Genomic DNA, 19,881 nt, shown 5'->3' with positions numbered 1-19,881 from the left:
AAAACGTTTGACACCCTCACTAGTCAAGAAGCTATTAAGGTCCTCTATAAAATTAACAAATGACTTGACCTCCACAGCCATCTGTGGCAATGAATTCCACAGAATTGATGTAGTTAACGACCTTGTTTCTGTGCAAGAGTGGGGTCCCACGGTTTCCTGGTGGCCACCCTGGGTACTGGGGGTACTACCCTGACCTTCCATTATTGACTCAAATCCTCTCTGTTCGCACCTGCTGTGGCCCAGGATGTGGTTCTGTTTTCGTCATAACTGACGGAGGGGGCAGGACTGGTGCGATCAGATGCTTATAAAGACCTTCAGCACTTCGGCAGCAAGTTAGACCAAGACTGGGGGCAAGAGAGAGCATGGCGTCCACAAAACTGGTACAGCTGAGCTGAGCTCACCAAAGTGATGCTTTAATCACTTGGTTCTTTCTGCCAGTCTAACATCTTGTTGATTTATTTTACAGAGATATCTGGTGTGTTTAATCCTCCTTCACACATGGACATCGGAAAGTCATGGAGAAGATTTCCAGGTGAGGACAAAACCCCCCTCTCTCCATCTTGTTCCCAGCCTTCCTTTGTGTCAACTCCTCTCCCAATTCTTCTCTCTGACTCCTGCCTCCGTTTCTCAATTTCTCGCAATGTTTTGGTGTTTCTAGGTAGATTTTTGTCTCTGCTGATTAGCCCATTCTGAGTGTCTGCCCCTCTCACTACAACAATTTTTCACACATCACTTCTCTGCAGTTTTGCTGTTTCATTCACTTCCTGCTCTCTGGTCTCTCACTCTCATTCACACTCGCTGCAAGAATGCAGAGACACAGGTGGAGAACATAAAGAGATATCAACCATTTAATTGAATGTGTAAGGGTGTGGGGTTGGATTATGATATGGGATAAACACAGCCATTCATGACGGTGGGAAAATGGAAAAAGAAACATTTTAGCTGATGATGTTAATGGGAGCTGGGAGGCTTTGGACACCGATCAGTCCAGGGAGCAATTAGCAAGGCAAGTAGCATTTCACTGCCAGAGGATCTGAGAACGAGAGGGGAGACATTTTGCTCCAATTACTTAGTGCCCTTGGGAGACTTACATGGAAATTATTGATTTATTTATGAGATATAGCATGGACTAAGCTCTTCCGGCCCTTTGATCTGCCCCTGATTTAACTCAGCCTAATCATGGGACAATTTACAGTGACCAATTAACCTACCAACCAGTACATCCTTGGATTGTGGGAGGAAACTGGAGCTCCCGGAGGAAACACGTGCGGTCACAGAGAGAACGTAGAAACTCCTTACAGACAGCAGCAGGAGCTGAACCCGGGTCCCTGACACAGTAAAGCACTGTGCACCACACCAGTCTGCTCTCCTTTATTAAGGAGCAAGTTTGGGGGAATACAGGGAAAGTTCACCAGTTCGACTCCTGGGGTCGAAGATTGGTTTTGTGAGGAGCAATTCAACAAATAATTCTCAGGTGTAGAGGGACCTTTGGGGTTTGGACACAGAAGACGTGAGGAATAATTCTTACCCCAATGGCACATCAGAATCAGAATCAAGTTTTTATTATCACCAACATATGCCATGAAATTTATTGTTTTGTGGCAGCAGGACTGTGCAAGGCATAAAACATTACTATAAGTTACAATTAGGAATATGTTAAACATAAATAAATAGTAGAAAAAGAGAGCAAAATAGTGAGATAGTGTCATGGGTTTATGGTCCATTCAGAAATCTGATGGCAGAAGGGAAGAACAGTTACAAAAACTTTGAGTGTGCATCTTCAGGCTCCTGTACTCCTCCACGATGGGAGTAATGAGATGAAGGAATGTCCCGAGTGTTGGGGGTTCTGATTGATGGATGCTGCCTTCCTGTCCGTATCCAGTCTCCACTCCAAACGAAGTGCTGTCCATCCGGGAGAGAGGAGAAGGAACTTTCTGAACCCCAGAGGGTATGACTCTCTGGAGTTCCCCACCTCAGGGAGATACAGAGGATCAGTCACTGGGTGTATTTCCAAACAGAAATCAAGCGATTTTGAGATTGTTGGAGGCTAAGTGGAGACCCAATAGAAGTTTTTAAGCTAATGAGAAGCAAAGGGTGGTATTGCCAAATAAGAGAACATGCATGTATGAAAGGTAATGGGGAGGGAGTTTATTGGGGATATGCAGGGCAGGTTTTGGCACTGACAGTGGCGGAGGACAGGAATGTGCTGCAAGGGTTGGTGGTGGAGCAGATACGAGAGTGACGTTTATAAAAGAATCTGGACATTCACACACATACACAACAAGTGGAGGGTATGGATGACGTTCAGATTGAAGAGATTTAGCTAGCACAGATGATGGGCTGAAGGGCCTTTCCCTGGGCTCTGCTACGTTCCGCCAAGGTGGTTGTGGGGTATGGGGGTTGGTGCAGAAGGGTGTGATGAGGTGTCTGATCAGCTGTGGTGACCCTGACTGGCTGATCGTGTTGTGAGACGCTCAGGATTACAGACTCCCCACTGTGGATCATTGTCTGCCCGTCTGCCCCCACTCACTTCTTTTTGAACCTGCTGTCATGACCACTCTCCTCGAGGAACCAGTCCTTGACCCCTGACGATCCACTGGGCAGTCCCTCAACTCCATCTCTTGTCCACTGTGGAGCATCCTTCCAAACCTGTGCCTGCCTTCGATGGGAATTTGTTTAGAATCCGCACGGCAGCTTCCTACCCTCCAAAACCTTGTGGGGCATCTCAGAGGCACAGATCAGGACCTGAGGAAAGGGTGACCACTTCTCTGTGGAGCCTGTAGCAGATCCGACCACTGTCCATTCCACACCCCCTCAACTGGGGCAACTGCCTTCACCTGTTCCCCCCTCCCCCCACAACCACCCCCCACCCCAGCTCTCTACCTCACCCTGTAGCAGCATTGTTTCCTCTGGTGTTGTCCAGGTACCTGTTCCTACCCTCTCCTGTGCCACACCTTCCCCCAGGCCCAGCTCAGTTGCCCATCCCTGCTCGTTGTACACCCCCCCCCCCACCCCTCTCCTGGAGCCCTGTGCTCTCTCTGAATTATCACCTGGGTCTGACATCCGGCACAGGGAGGCAGCCATTTCCACAGATCAGCTATCGTTCAGCCGCTCAACACCGTTCCCTGGACATGCTTTCAGTATACAAGCTCTCTGGTCCTTCCTTCCAGTTTGTCCTGAACCATCCCCCTGACCGGGCATTGGCCTCAGCCGGGCATTTCATCCTGTGTCGTCAGTCGTTCCAGACAGAGGGTATGGGCTATGTGCTGGGCTACCAATTAATGCTGAAAGGTTGCCACCGGTCAGCACGAAGCGGTTGAAACGAATGGCCTGTTTCCATGTGGTACGTTTCTGTGTTCACTCAGACAACCCATGTCCACTCTGACACAGGATTTCCGTAGTCCATCACCACCACTCCCTTAGTTACCACTTAGTTTTGAGTTGAGAGTTAAGGGGCAAAAGTTTAGGGGTAACATGAGGGGGAACTTCTTTACTCAGAGAGTGGTAGCTGTGTGCAATGAGCTTCCAGTAATGGAATGCTCTGCCTCAGAAGGCAGTGCAGGCCAATTCCCTGGATGCTTTCAAGAGATAGTTCGATAGAGCTCTTAAAGATAGCGGAATCAAGGGATATGGGGAGAAGGCAGGAACGGGGTACTGATTGTGGATGATCAGCCATGATCACACTGAATGGTGGTGCTGGCTCAAAGGGTCAAATGGCCTACTCCTGCACCTACTGTCTATTGTCTCAGCCTGTCCCCTCTCTCTCTCTCTCACACACATGTAAAGGGGGTTTCTTCTTTTTTCTTTGTTACTGTGTGTGTGATCAAAAGGGCTTCTTTGTTTTGTTAACTAGCAGGAATGCTTCTTTGTTGCGAGAGAGTGCTGGAAGCTTGTTTGGGTTAAAATTTACTGATAACGAGAATTGTATTCCTTTGTAAACCAAATGGGGATTAATGTTGTTCTTTCTTCTGAGTCTGTAAGCAGTTGTTGTCGGGCTTTTGGGCAGATCGGTGCGAGGGGGTTGAGAGAGAGGACACAATGCTGTAAGCTGGGCGAGGAACGGACCCCAAGCGGGGGTCCGACGCCAGGAGGTACTCCGAGGAGGGGGGATGAAACTAGACGTGCTTGGTTGACCACTCGGAGGGTCCTGAGCTGCGAGTCGAGGAATTCGGAGGGGACCGAATGGTGGCCAGAAGACTTCAGTCATTGAGCTCCAATGGTTGTGCACGAAGTGGTTTGGACTTTGATAAGTTTTGTGCCTTTTCTTTATTTTTTTTCTCTTCATATATACTGTATTGTTATTAATCACTTAGTTATAGTAACCTTTATAAATTGTACTCATTTAATCGCATATGGTGTACTGTCTGTTTTTGGGCGAGGCGGGGACATCACACAGCATCCACACCAGCTGATTACCCAGTTTGGCGGGGCCGAAGGCTGCTTCCCCTAGACGAGAACGAGCTGAGCGAGCCTGAGGTGACCCAGGGGGTTACACACAGATACACATGCACTCACACACAGCTCTGTTGCCCAGTCTCTCTTTACCCCTGACCCTCTCATCCCCTCTCTCACACACACTCACTTTCTCCCCTCTTTGCCTCTCTCCCTCGGTCTCTGTATTTGTCTCTGTTTGTTTCTCTCCTCCTCCCTCTCCCTCTACTCCTTCACCAACCCCTCCCTCAATCGATCCTGGATGAGGGGTACACCTGGGAGTTGGCTGAGGATGTGGGAGGTGAAGGATTGGGGCTGTGATGTGACGTGGACAGGGGAGGGAGTGAACAGCTCCTGGGTTACGGTGTCGTAGGGATACTGTGGTCTCTGCTGACAGGGAAGGTGAATATGAAGGGTCCTCCCTCGGGTGCTGAAGGAGTACAGTGTGCTTGACTTTACCAGTCGAGGCGGAGATGAAGAGCCAAAAGATTACACGGCAGTTTTATAAAATCTAGTTCGATTGCAGCTGGAGTATTGCATTCAATTCTGGGTGCTGTATTTCAGGAAGGACGTTGAGGATTTGGAGAGGGTGCAGAAGAGACTTCTGAGAGAATTGACAGCAGACAGGCAGACTCTTTTTTTCCCGGGGTTGAAATGTCTAACCCCAGAGGGCATGCTTTTCAGTTGAGGGGGTTTAAAGGAGATGGGAGGGACAGGTTTCCCATGCAGAGCGAGTGGGTGACGGGAATGGTGGTGGAGGCAGATACAGTCGATGTGTAGACGAGACGTTTTGACAGGTCCATGGATTAGACTCGTACATCCTGCTGGGCGAAGAGTCTGTTCCCGTACTGTCCATTTTCTATGTTCTGTGGGGGTGGGGGAGGGTTCAGTGTCTCTGTGTGAACAGTCACTGCAGCCAGATGTTACCAAGGTGATGGTCACCCCAGACCCCCAACCAGGACAAATCATCCCCAGATACCCATCCATACAAATCCTGATTCCAGACCCCACCATGACAACCCCCATCCCAGAAACCCCATCAGCTGGACCCCACCCTGAGCAACTACACCCCAGAAAACTCCAGAACCCCACTCCAGACCCTTCACGCCAGACCCATAACCTCAGAAACTTCACCCCAGACCCTCACTCCAGACCTGTCATCCAGATTCTTCACCTTCAGACACATCACACCCTGATCCCCCACTCTCAGACCCTTCAACCCCCCCAACTCTTCACTCTGACCCTCACCATCCAGAACCATCACAGCCCAGAACCCCCAAGCTCAGACCCTTTACCCCAGACCACCACCCCCGTGCACACTGTAGGAGGGGCAGTGTACATCAGGTGAATGAGGTTTGAACGCCCTCTCCATTTGACATTCTTTACTCTGCTACACTCTCAAGTGGAAAATTGACAGTGATTCCCGAAGCCGACACATCATCCTGAGCAGGACGAAGATCAGAAATGCTGCTGATGTAAACTGTATGAATGTGTTTTTGTTTTAGATGTCTGTCTACGAAAAACCTGGACAACAGAATGTTTTGGAGTTTCTCCTACAGGCAGTGAACAAACTGAGACCCGGGTCCAGTCTGAGGCCAAGTAAGTTGACTTACACAATAAGGTTTAACTGTAATAAAGGCAGAAAATGTCAGTTTGCAGTGTCAGTAATGGGGGGAACAGAGTTAATGTTCCAGGTTAAAGATCTTTCATCACAGCTAGGAAAAGTTCAAATAAAACAAGTTAGAATAATCCTGACAAATGATCCCGGGCTGAGATATTTGTACAATGGTTAATCACCAGTGACGTGCTAGATGACTGGTCGGTAGTGAAAGTAATGATTTTATTTCAGAATGGTGACAACCAAAGACCGGGGAAATATAGGCCAGTAATTCTGACATCTGTGCAGTGGCTAGTCAGTTACTGGAGAAGATTCTGAGGGATAAGATACACAGACATTTGGAAAGGCAGGAGTTGATTAGGTGTAGTCCGCATGGCTTCGTGCATACACAATCATGTCTTACAGACTTAATCGAGCTTTTTGACCAAGAAAGCTGATGAGGGTATGGCAGTAAATAAGACCATAATAAGACCATAAGACATAGGAGCAGAATTAGGCCATCGGTCCCATTGAGTCTGCTCTGCCATTCAATCACGGCTGATCCTTTTTTTCTGATCCGAAATGCTATTTTATGGCCTTTACCCTGTAATCTTTGGTGGCATCTCCAGTCATGAACCTATCAATCTCTGTCTTAAATACTCCCAACGACCTGGCCTCCACAGCTGCATGTGGCAACAAATTCCATAAATTCACCACCCTTTGGCTAAATAAATTTCTCTGCATTTCTGCTTTGAAAGGGCGCCCCTCTATCCTGAGGCTGTGCCCTCTAATCCTAGACTCTCCCACCATGGGAAACATCCTTACCACATCTAATCTGTCTATGCCTTTCAATATTCAAAAGGTTTCAATGAGATACTCCCCCTCGTCCTTCTGAATTCTAGCGACTACAGGCCCATAGCCAACAAACGTTCCTCGTATAATAACCCTTTCATTTCTGAAATCGTCCTTGTGAACCTCCTCTGGACCCTCTCCAATGCCAGGACATTGCTGGAAAAAGAGAGAGAGATACCACTTCTACCTCTTCCAACGATTCTGAGTGAGGCACAGAGAGATCTGTATTTACTGACAATTACCTTTATTGTTCAAACTAACTAATACGTGAATTTATACACTAAATATCTTGAGCGCACACCTGCCAAGTACCCCAACTCTCCTGGATAGTCAAAGAATAGCAAAGATATTACCCGGGCGGAGGAATTTACGTTGGCCAGGCGCTCCTTGTTCCTCGTGGTCCCGACTCACTCTCCACGTGCTTATCTTCACACAGGGTTCTTCTCGCTTGTATCTGCAAAGGTTATTCTTCCAAGTTACCGCCACTGGCACACACAAAGCATCCACTTTTATATCCATTGCTTATCAATTCAAATGTCCCATTCCCGTGTCATTGGCCGCAGGTCATGTGTCTGGCCTTTAACACCTGGTCATTGGCTCTGGTCCAAAGCAGCATCCGTCTATTGTCCTCTTCCCATCAAGGGACAGTTGCTGACTCATGGCTCTTTGTTCTCAGTCAGCAATGAGCTCGAATCACCTCAGGCATTCACAATCCTGTATGTTATAGCCAACCAAAGAACACCTCACAAATAACTCCTTATTTGGAAATGACCTCCAGTCCAGCAGATTACCTGAAGAGTCTTTGTGTCTTCCTTAAAACTCTAATCAAGTTCAGCATGTCAAGCTCACAAAATGGAGAATCGAGTGTCTTCACAAAATGGCGGCCTCCATCCCCCAAGCACTCGGCAAGAACAAAGACTGCTTCCACTGTCCTTGATTCATTTGAATTCACTGATTTGAAGATTGGCATTCTTTCCGGCCAACATATCCCTCTTGATCCAAAGACTTATCTTAGGATCACTATCCTCCTCTATTCTATTGACCATCCACTGGATTGCCATGGATCCCCAGCAGGTGTGCTGCACTTACATTAAAACTTATACTTACTACATTTATACAATTTTTATACTGGCCATCGTTTTCTCAGTAGTGCAAAATCATTCCCCTCTACCCTTTGCATAATTTCAGCCTTCCATCTTCTGAGTTGATGCACATTAAATAATACAATCATCAGTGTACAAAAAATTAATATTACTGCAACATGTGAGATTATTCTCACCCATGGATGTATTTGAACATTTGATCCCCAATTCCAAATTTTATCCCAAAAGTCTAAGTTACTCAACATTTCATTTGCCTTCTTAGCATATGTCTTAACTTTTGAATATTCAGTCCACTGATGAATTATTTCCTTTGCCTCCTCCACCACTCGTGTCCACACACATCAAATCATCTACCCCAGCATAATACAAATTCAAGTCTTCCATTTCTTCCACATGCGCCCGTATTACCCGTATCCGTTGAGAAAAGTTTCTTTTGATCACTGAATAGTCTTTATATAATGACGTTGTTGTTGACAAGTTCATCGGCAGTAATGTTTTGGAAGCACAACCAAACATGACCCCAGTCATGGTCAATTCCATCACCATAAAATGCATTATTCTCTTCATATTGAATTAAATCTGTAAATACACAAAGGGCAATATCTGCTCTTATTTCCAGTTCCAATCTTGAATTACTTTAAACCCATGTTTTCTGTCTGGTTTTCCAACCCATGCAATCTAGGCTCCCAATCATCTTTGGACACAAGTCGTCCATCTTTTCTCACCCAATTTCGTTTCAAGACGGGAGGCAGCAACCAATGTATTTCTCCTCCTTATTTTATTTACACGTCTCCCCTGTTTTTCAACCTGAGAAAATGGAAAAACTCCTGCTTGGTCAGATCTGTTGCCATCTTCTTGGAATAACTATTCCAAATTCAGATCTTCCAAATCAGAACTATTGTATACATCAATTGTCAAGTCTCCAAAATTGGGACTATCATGTACATCAATTGTTACATGTCAATGATGATAGTCTTCCTGTTTCTCCCCCACCAATTTCAACTGGTTGATGTGGTACCATCCACTTTTATCTGGGGAAGTTAGCACCCTGTATACTGATGGTTTTGCTTTGTCTATGATTTCATAGGGCCCTGCAAACATTGGATTTAAAAATGAAGTGTGTTGGTGTATTCTAATCATCACTCTTTGTCCTGGGCTTAATTTTATGGGACTGACTTTTGAGTCAAAGTAGGCTTTACTTTGCTGCTTCTTCTTTCCTATTTGATGAGCCGCCACATAATTGGCCTCGTTCACTGTCTCTACCAACTGTTGTACCCACTTTTCTGACACAATCCCATGTATTTCAGGTTCTGACAAATCTAACCCTAACAACTCCTCTAACCCTCTCATGTTTCCAGTCATGAGTTTATAAGGGGTGTAACCTGTTGAAGATGCCACTGTATTCCTTATTACCATCAACACAGAAGGCAGAACTGTTTGCCATGTTGTTCGATGTTGTTGTACCATTTTAGCCTTCATGTTTTTTAAAGTTTGGTTCATTCTTTCCACAATTCCACTAGACTCTGGTCTATAGGGTATATGAAATCTCTGCTTAATTCCTAAAAGTGCCATGGCATCTTGCATTATCTGGGCTGTAAAATGTGTGCCTCTATCTGACTCTATACTCTGAGGTAATCCCCAACAAGTAAAAACCCTTTCCAATAAGATTTTTGCAGTAGCTTTGGCTGTGTTAGTCTTAGTTGGGAAAGCTTCCACCCATTTGGTGAAAGTGTCTACCACTACAAGGATATACTTGTACCCTCCTGTGGTTGGTGGCAAGGGTCCAACATAATCTATCTGCAAATTAGTCCAAAGTCCTTCCACTGGTCTGGTATGTCGGAGTGCTCCTTTCTTTACATTCCCATCAGGATTATATTGTGCACAAACCAAACAATTCTTGACATAGTGTTCCATATCCTCCTTCATCCTAGGCCACCAACACACCTCCTTGATTTTTTCCAGGGTTCTTCCAGCTCCCAGGTGTCCCCATAAATCATGGTACCAGTGGATCATCTTATTTCTTCCTAACTCTGGAACCAAAAACTTTCCTTCATATAGGACTACTCCATCTTTAACATGTACACCCTTGTATTCTTCATACATTTCTGACCTTACTCCTTCTATTATTTTTTTTTAATTTTTTATCCTTCTTCTGCTCTTCGGATAAATCCATAACCTTAATCTGCTGTTCCTTCTGCCTTCCTATTTCCCCAATCTATGATTGCCGTTCCTGCCCATTTAAAGCACCTTGCTTTGCTAACTCATCAGACTTCTTAATCCCCTCAGGGAACAAATTAGAGTGAGCTTTCACCTTTACAACCCCATATTCTTTCCCCTTTGCTTCTTCAAATATGTATTGCAGCAGAGCAGCAGATGGAAGGGGCTTTCCGTCAGCTGAAACAACCCCTCTTGCTTCCCATAGAGCCAAATGTTCTGCGAGGCTGTTACAAACATACATACTATCAGAGTGTATGACTGATCCAGGTGGAGAATATTCGGGGTGGCTGACCACATATGCTACAGCTGCCAATTCTGCTGCTTGTGCGCTCATGGTTTTGGGTAGCTTTAAAGCTATACTATACCTTTCCTGTCCCGTTCATCCTCTACGTAAAAGCTACACCCAGTTCTCCTCTCACCATCTTGTACTGATGAGGAGCCATTCACAAATATTTTAAAGTAGGGTTTTCCCTTCTCCTTTGTGTCTTTGGTCTCAAGCATTATTTTGTCTGATTTGTCTCTACCCCCTCCTTTTTGCTTTGATACAAATGGTCACTTGGGATCATTTGCTATCAGAACCTGACACTCATGTTCACCATCTTGGTACACCAGGTTGTCAGCTAACATAGTGGTGGCACTTACTCGTTTTACAGTTACATTTCTCCCTTGCAACAGCAATGTCCACCTGGCAATTCTGTTTTGGCTTACTGAACCATCTTTAATCCTTCCATCTAACAGTAATCGTATGGGGGTATGTTCTGTCAATATCTTAAGTGGATTAAGTGCCACTATGTAGTTGAAATGTTGTACTGCCCAGAAAACCGCTAACAGGTGTTTTTCACATACAGTATACCCCTGTTCTATTGGTGAGAGCATGCGTATAAACATATGCTACTGGTCTTCACTTCCCATGCATCTCCTGTGATAGGACTGCTGAGAGGCTGGTATCAGTTGTAGCCACATCCAATGAGAATGGTTCATTCGGATTTGGGGTTTTCAAAGCAGGCGCCATGGCCTGTGCTTGCTTCAGAGCTGTGATGGCCCAAGTGTGTTCTGATTTCCATTCCCACGCCACATTCTTTTTCAGTAATTCCATTAGAGGAGCTGCCTTAGTGGAAAATCCATCGATGTGATCCCTACAGTAGCCTATTAGCCCCAGAAAGGACCTCAGCCCTTTCAAATCTTGAGGAATAGGCAGTTACATAACCGACTCTACTCTTCAATTATCAATTTCTCTTTTTCCCGGTGTCAAGGTCATTCCCAAATAACGAACTTCTTGTTTCATCACCTGTGCTTTTTTAGGATTTACCTTTAGTCCCAATGCATGCAATAATTGCAACAGTTCTGTCAATAGCTGATAATGTTCCTGCTTAGTTTCCGTCTGCAGGAGTAAATCATCTACATATTGGACCAAGCATTCAGGCAATGTGAACCTCTTTAAGCCTTCCTTTAAATGCTGGTGAAATATAGATGGGTAATTATGGAACCCCTGTGTTAGGGCAGTCCATGTACATTGCTGTCCCTGAAAGGTAAATGCAAACTTGTACTGACACTTTCTTTCTAATGGGATACACCAAAATCCATTGTTTATATCTAAAACTGTAAACCATTGCGCTTTTTCATTCTGTTTGACTACTATTTCTGCATTAGTTGCTACAGTTGGGACTGTTAAAGGGGTTACTTTATTCAGTTCTTGATAGTCTATTGTCAATCTCCAACTACCATGTGGTTTTCTCACTGGCCATATGGGTGAGTTATTAGTTGATGCTACGGGCCTCAGTACCCCTTGTTGTACCAAACTGCATTACCTTATCCACATCTTCCTCAGCTTTCTTTGGAAATCCATATTGCTTCTGTGGTTTGGGGTCTGGACCTTGTATGCACACACTGCCAGCCATCTTTCCACAGTCATGCTTGTACCGTGCAAATGCCCTTAAGTTTTGTGTAATGATTTGCTGTACCATTTCCTCTGGTTTTATCCACATTTCCCCCATGGTGCAGATTCTATTCTGATATTCACCTACTGGAATTTGTCTGTGACATGTATCATTCATACCGGTTGGCATTCGCCAAATCACACAGTTAACTGGATCAAAACAAAGTCCTGCTTTGGCCATGTAATCACTTCCCAGTATATGTTCCTGCTCCCGGGGTAATTCAACTAGCACTATGGAATGTTCTAATGCTATGTCTCCTATTCTAACTTCTAAGGGTGCACTCAGGTGTCCCACTTGTGAATGACCTGTAAATCCACTTAAGATAATTTTACCTTGTATTTCCCAGTTTGCGTTAGTTACGTTAGTGGTGTTGACGGTGGTTCGGGATCCTCTAGTGTCCCATAAAAAGGTAACAGGGCGACCTCTGACCCAACCATTTACTAGAGGTCTTCCAGTGCCGTCCCACCTTGTGTCACACACCCATGTTGGTGAGACCTGACACCGTCATTGAAGCTCAGGGAACAATCCCCCAGATGGCGATGTCTCCACCACATTGTTTTGTGGGCTTGTTCTGTCTGGCCCCTCCAAGGTCACGCCTCCTTGCCCTAGTCTCCCACTTCTCAGGTTTGGACATTCTCTCTTGATGTGCCCCTCTTGGCCACAGTTATAGCATTTAAACACTCCACCTCCAAGTCTCCCTGTTCTTGACACTGTTTCATTTCCTCTGGTTCTCCTAGTCTCTTGATAGTGTGGTGGGGTGATATTTGGAGTAGGTCCCCCACCCTCATTTCTCCAGGCAGTTGCCTTACCTCCAATGAACAGCAATTTCCCATTAGCGGGTTTATTTGGCCTTTGTGTCTCCTTTTCCCATGTTCTACTCATTTTCCTCAGTATCCACGCCTCATTATGTGTAGGTTCAGTGGAATCAAACATGTCTAATACCTTTTTAGATTCATCGGTAGAGTGAGCCACCAATGTCCTTAACCATCTATTCAAGGGCTCTGGTCCTAACTGGTCTCGATCTACTGTTGTTCCATATACTCCCTGGAATACTGTCCACAAACGCCGTGGGATGTTCACCTTTCCTCTGATAATATTTGTCTAGCGCCTCTACAGGATTGCCTCTGTTAATACCCATAACCGTCAATATCGCCGTCTTTATGTGTGCCCCCATCTTGTTGTTGTATATTTGGCAAAGCCGAGTGTATATTTGGATGTAAACACACTATAATCAGTTTCCTGTCCCCGGCGTCATCTAGACTGTATTATTCTCTGATGATTAGCGGCTTGAAACAGTTCCCGAGGATCATCTCCGAACCCACGAATTCCGATATATTTAGCAATATCGCTGAGCTGCTGTACTCCAAACGGAGTAGTGTACGTTATATTCTGGTTTTGATTTCCTGCCCCAGCTCCCCCCTCTTGAATAGTAACTACGGGGGCTAGTGGTGCCGTTGGCACCGGTGATTCCTTAGTATTGTACGCGGGCGGGGGATCCTCAGGAAAAAGCGCTTCGTCATTATGAAGACCATATCTAGTCGCTAAACCATTCCAATCTATATCTGCATATTCACTCTCTTCCCCCTTTCAGATCCAAAAGCGCACATTATTCCCCTCTGTGCAGAAAGTTGGTCCTGTAGCTTTTGTATCTGCTTTAAACACTTTGTATGGTCACTAGTATTACTTCTCTTTTAGAAACTGATTTCTGTATCACATTTATAGCTGTTTTTAAATCACTGCACTGTTTCTTTAATTCTTCTGCTTGGCTCTTGGCTAAATTAGCGATAGATAGATAGATAGATAGATAGATAGATAGATAGATAGATAGATAGATAGATAGATAGATAGATAGATAGATAGATAGATAGATAGATAGATAGATAGATAGATAGATAGATAGATAGATAGATAGATACTTTATTCATCCCCAAGGGGAAATTCAACATTTTTCCAGTGTCCCATACACTTATTGTAGCAAAATTAATTACATACTGTATTTAACACACTCTGTTCTTTAACGAGTTTCTCGCATTTCAGCTGAAACTGATTCATATGCACCAAATCCATACTTCTTTGTCCCTGTAAATCTGTAAAATTTCCCTTGAGGATTTGTAACTCCTTTCTGAGCATTCTGTTTTCGTTTTCTAACTCCTCTCGGATTCTTTTGTTTTCGTCTGCTAATTTATCTCTCTCAGCATCGGCTTCTATTCATTCCTCAATGAGGCAGGCAATTGCTTTCAGTATTCGCTTAAATTCCTTGTCCGACAATTTCCCTCGGGCAATTCTAAACAACACTTCGCCGCCTTTACCGTTGGTGTCCAGCACACTCCCCGTATTGTGGCCATTTCCCCAATACGTACTTCTGGAGGAATTCCCTCCAATCAAAACTATCCAAGTCCTTCGGACTTGCAGATTTCCCTAAATTCTTCATCCTGGGTCACGCCCCGGTTTCTCTGTTTCTCACCCACGTGGTCCGGCCCGAGTCTCGTGCCGACTCAACAGGAGATTGAACCTCGAGCCCACCCAGGGACGCCAATTCTGTTGGAAAGGAGAGGAGAGAGAGACCGCTTCTACCTCTTCCAACGATTCTGTGTGAGGCACAGAGAGATCTGTATTTACTGACAATTACCTTTATTGTTCAAACTAACTAATACGTGAACATGCACTAAATACCTTGTGCGCACACCTGCTAAATACCCCTGACTCTCCTGGATAGTCAAAGAATAGCAAAGGTAATACCCGGGCGGAGGAATTTACGTTGGCCAGGCGCTCCTTGTTCCTCGTGGTCCCGACTCACTCTCCACGTGCTTATCTTCACACAGGGTTCTTCTCGCTTGCATCTGCGATGGTTATTCTTCCAAGTTACCGCCACCGGCACACACAAAGCATCCACTTTTATATCCATTGCTTATCAATTCAAATGTCCCATTCCCGTGTCATTGGCCGCAGGTCATGTGTCTGGCCTTTAACACCTGGTCATTGGCTCTGGTCCAAAGCAGCATCCGTCTATTGTCCTCTTCCCATCAAGGGACAGTTGCTGACTCAAGGCTCTTTGTTCTCAGTCAGCAATGAGCTCGAATCACCTCAGGCATTCACAATCCTGTATGTTATAGCCAACCAAAGAACACCTCACAAATAACTCCTTATTTGGAAATGACCTCCAGTCCAGCAGATTACCTGAAGAGTCTTTGTGTCTTCCTTAAAACACTAATCAAGTCCAGCATGTCAAGCTCACAAAATGGAGAATCGAGTGTCTTCACAAAATGGCAGCCTCCATCCCCCAAGCACACGGCAAGAACAAAGACTGCTTCCACTGTCCTTGGTTCATTTGAATTCACTGATTTGATGATTGTCATTCTTTCTGGCCAACAACATCTTTTCTAAGACGAGGAGCACAAAACTGTCCATAATACTCAAGGTGAGGCCTCACCAGTGCCTTATAAAGCCTCAGCATCACAACTTTGCTCTTGTATTCTAGAGCTCTTGAAATAAATGTTAACATGGCATTTATCTTCCTCATCGGCCCTTAGGGTGTTCTCCGCAAGGACTTCTAACTTTCTTTGCATCTCAGATTTTTGGACTTTTCTCCCCATTTAGAAAATAGTCTGCGCATTAATTTCTACTACCAAAATCCATGACCATGCATTTTCCAACATTGTGTTTCATTTGCCACTTTCTTGCCCATTCTCCTAATCTTTCTAAGTCCTTCTGCATCCTTCCTGTTTCCTCAACATTACCTGCCCCACCACCAATCTTTGTATCATCTGCAAACTTGGCAACAAAGCCATCTATTCCATTTTCTAAATCATTTATATACAGCATAAAAGAAGTGGCCCTAACACTCACCGCTACGGAACAGCACTAGTCACTGGTGATTGTAATTTCTATGGACTTAGTAAGGCTGATTTGGAAGGTTAGGTTGGATAAATCCAGGGCGAATTGACTAAACATGTATGTAATTGGCTTGATAAAGCAGAGAGTGAGGCCAGAAGATTGGTTGTTGAACTGGAGCCCCATGTCTAGTGGAGTGCCTCAGAGGTTGGTCTGTGCTCATTGTTGTTTGTCATCTATATCAACGATATCTACCATCCATGTACCTATTCAAACTTCTCAAACATTGAAACTGAGCTCACATGAGCCACTTGAACTGGCAGCTCATTCCACACTTTCACCATCCTCTGAGTGAAGATGAAAACAGGAGATGAGATGTTATGTTGAAGTTATCTAAGACATTGGTGAGGCCTAATTTGGAGTATTGTGTTCTCCTTAAACATTTCACCTTCCACCCTTAAACCATGACCCACCCAACCTTAGTAGAAAGAGTCTGCTTGCATTTACCCTGTCTGAACCCCTCATAAAATTCTGTATACCTCTATCAAATTTCCCCTCTGTCTTCTACATTCCAAGGAATAAAGTCCTATCCTAATTTATCTTTCATTGTAACTCGGGTCCTCCAGACCTTGCAATATCCTTGTAAATTTTCTCTGTTCTCTTTCAACCTCATTTATATCTTTCCTGCAGGTAACTGACCAAAATTGCACACGATACTCCAAATGAGGCCTCACCACTGCCTAAGACAACTTCAACATAACGTCCCATCTCCTGTTCTCAATAATTTGATTTATTTTATGAAAAACTCTCTTTACAACCCTCTCTATCAGTGCCGCCACCTTCAGTGAATTGTGTACCATATTTTCAGAACGCTTTCTCGACCGCATTCCTCAGAGCCCTACCGTTCTCTATGTGAGACCTACCCTGGTTGGTCCTACTGAAATGCAACACCTCACACTTGGCTGCATTAAACTCTGGGGAGGTAGTAGAGGAGATTCGTCAGGTGATTGGTGATTAGTCAATTATTTTCAGAGAAACGTAAGGGTGTTTAAGTGCTAGATCCCACAGAACATTAGTGTGGGCATTAATAGTTACCATTAGTGTTTACTGTGCAGAAAATGATGGATAGTAAATAAATGTTGGAAATGAGTGACGTTGTCCAGGACCGTGTACTACCAACCAGGGAGGAGGTATTGGCAGCCTTACAGATCGTTAAGGAGGATAAATCCCAGGACCTGACCAAGTACATCCTAGACCTTGTGCAAAGATGGAGAAGAATTAGTCCTTTGCAGTTCCCTTGTGGAGATGTATTTGTATCATCTTTAGCCACAGGTGAAGATCTCAAAGACAGGAGGGTGGCTAATGTAACTTTACTTAAGAAGGGCAGCAAAGACAAGCCAAGAAAGTATAAACCAGTAAGTCTTGTCATCAGCGTTGGATAAGTTACTGGAGGGGATTCTGAATGACAGGATCTTGTTTTGTTATCCAAATGAGTTTGGATAGACAAGGTCTAATCATGTGCAGTCGGCCCAGTTTTGTGTGCAGGAAATCATGTCTCACAAATGTCTTGAAGACATAACCAGCATGCCTGATGAGAATGGGGCACTGGATGTCGTCTATATGGAACTTAGCAAGGCCTTTGACATGATCTCTCATGACAAGCTGGTTGGGAAGGATAGACCACGTGGGATCCAGGAGGAGATAGCAGACTGGATTAATATTTAGCTCGGAGGTAGTAGCAGAGGGTGATGTTTCTCAGAGTGGAGGCCTGTGGCTAGTGGTGTATCACAGGGGTCAGTGCTTGGACCTTTCTGGCTTGGTTAGTGAGTCTGCAGATGATACTACAATAGGTGATGTCATAGTCTCTGAAACAGATTATGGAAAGTTACAGGAGGATCTGAATAGCTGGGTAGGTGGGTTGAAGATTGGAAATCCAGACAGATGAGAGGTATTTCATTTTGGGGCATTAAACCAGGGTAGGACTTATACAGTGAACAGTGGGGCATTGAGAAGTGTTGTAGAGCAGAGAGACCAAGGGGTGGAAATGCCAGGTTCACTGAAAGCAGCGTCACAAGTAGATTTGGTGATGAATAAGTCATTTGGTAAGCTGCCACTCATCAGGCAGGACATTGGGCAGTTATGATGCTGTTGGTGAAGCCACACCTGTGTACAGTTTAGGTCACCCTGTTACAGGAAATACGTAACTAAACTGCAAAGAGTGCACCAAAAGCTTTATCAGGATGCTGCCTAGTTTGAGGAATCTTCTGGGATTGAAAAGCTTCACGGTAATCACCATCGTGCTGTCTTTCAGGTGCTGAAATTGTCTTTGATGTCCAGCTCCAAGGAAATGGGCAAGTTGTGAAACCAACAAATCCCATCATCTACGACATAGTCAATGTGAACAAGGGTAATGGCTACAATCACACAACTGGGAAGTTCATCGTCCCGATGTGTGGTCTGTATTTCTTCAGCTACTCGTCACTCCCGACCAGAGGGACAACAACCGACGTTCAGCTTATGAAGAATGAAAAGGAAGTTAGTTTGATCCACAGTGTCCTGCCCAAGAATAGTGCCCAGCTGTCCATGAGAAACATAATCCTTGAACTCCACAAAGGGGATGAGGTGTGGGTGCAACTGATCACTGGCTCCCTGTGGAGTGACAGAGGTTCCCTCAGCTTCCAGGGCTTCCTACTGGGGCAATAGGGTGTCCCAGCATGCTTTGCCTCTGCATAATCTTCATGCACTGCAGTTGAAAATGCTTCACCCTGGCAGAAATGTTATTGAATAAACAAGAAAAGCTCACTGGGAATAAGTTTAGCTAATGGATGAAATGAGACAGGGAGACACACAAGCATTGGCCAGCAATAGATGAGAACTGGAACGTTGTCTTTGTTAAAGCATCTGAAGGCACAAAACTGGAAATACGCCTCCCGGGAGTAGGAGACGACCACTCAGGCCATCCAGCCTGACCTGTGGGTTGTGCTGAGCCCAACCTCAGAAAACACGGTCCCAGACCTTCACCGTTACACTCTGTAAGGATATTGTATCCTTTTGTCAGCTGTGAACACCGACAAATTACCACATGTTAATAAAAAAGCTCTTCTGGGTTTTTGTCTCCTGAAGTGACTTCCCACATTATATTCCAACCCCCATGCTGTTACTGTTCCCAGTCTGTTTTCTTCACCCTGAAGTCTCTCTGCATCCTCCTCATAGCTCCCACTGATATCTGACGTATTCAGAACGTGACCATATCCTGTGGCGAGCATCCACACCTCTCTTCTAACACACCACCATCCATGTGTAATCCATGAATTACGTACAGATGATGATCCCGCAAAGGTTACTCTAATAACTGTAATTTCACTGGCTGATGTAGCTGACTGCTGAATTTGTGAATGCAAAATTAAATGCTTTTTTTTGGATTAAATATTCTGTTCTTTGACTTTCATAAATTTCACAATTTGCTGTTAATTTGATCACATATGTAAATATTAGGCTCTGATCTATGATTGACTGAAAACCTCACTCAATCTCCCAGTTCAGTGATTGAGTTGTCAGACATTGGCCTGGATCTCCCATTGGTTTGTCAGCTGCCTGAGGTTGTCACTCTCCTGTCCTTAAACAACACCACCTGTTCTGTGGCAAAATCTCCCTCTGGAAGACCATCTTACTGCAGCTCCTGGGAGAGGGACCTTATAGGGTTCCATCAATTATTTTCATTTCTCTTCTCCATGGAAAACACTGTAAATATTCCCATGTTAACACGTTTAACAGAGGAGCTGGTTTCTGAAAATGGGAAGAAAGCTGTAAAATCCCAAACCATAAGGGATAAAGTGTCTGAAAAATTCTCAGAGCTGAACACTAAATCACCCGAACCGAATGGTCTGCACCCTATAGGTGTGAATGGACAGGG

General features: G+C 44.8%; 1 protein-coding gene across 1 annotated transcript; it reads left to right on the top strand.

Annotated features, from left to right (window-relative positions):
* The first annotated feature begins 318 nt into the window (after window positions 1–318).
* Window positions 319–19,389, top strand: LOC132393789 (adiponectin-like). The gene is made up of 4 exons (XM_059969183.1): window positions 319–380; window positions 467–532; window positions 5,937–6,030; window positions 18,280–19,389. The coding sequence occupies exons 1-4, from the start codon at window positions 363–365 to the stop codon at window positions 18,669–18,671; spliced, it is 570 nt and encodes a 189-aa protein (XP_059825166.1). The 5' UTR covers window positions 319–362; the 3' UTR covers window positions 18,672–19,389.
* The last annotated feature ends 492 nt before the right edge of the window (window positions 19,390–19,881 follow it).

Source organism: Hypanus sabinus, chromosome 5 (assembly GCF_030144855.1).
Source record: "Hypanus sabinus isolate sHypSab1 chromosome 5, sHypSab1.hap1, whole genome shotgun sequence".
NCBI lineage: Eukaryota > Metazoa > Chordata > Chondrichthyes > Myliobatiformes > Dasyatidae > Hypanus > Hypanus sabinus.
This window is presented reverse-complemented; position numbering and strand designations above follow the sequence as displayed.

Excerpts from the sequence above, each read along its gene's own strand:
- LOC132393789 (XM_059969183.1), top strand. Across the intron at positions 533-5,936 it reads GTCATGGAGAAGATTTCCAG|ATGTCTGTCTACGAAAAACC; the intron begins GTGAGGACAAAA and ends TTTTTGTTTTAG. Across the intron at positions 6,031-18,279 it reads CGGGTCCAGTCTGAGGCCAA|GTGCTGAAATTGTCTTTGAT; the intron begins GTAAGTTGACTT and ends GCTGTCTTTCAG.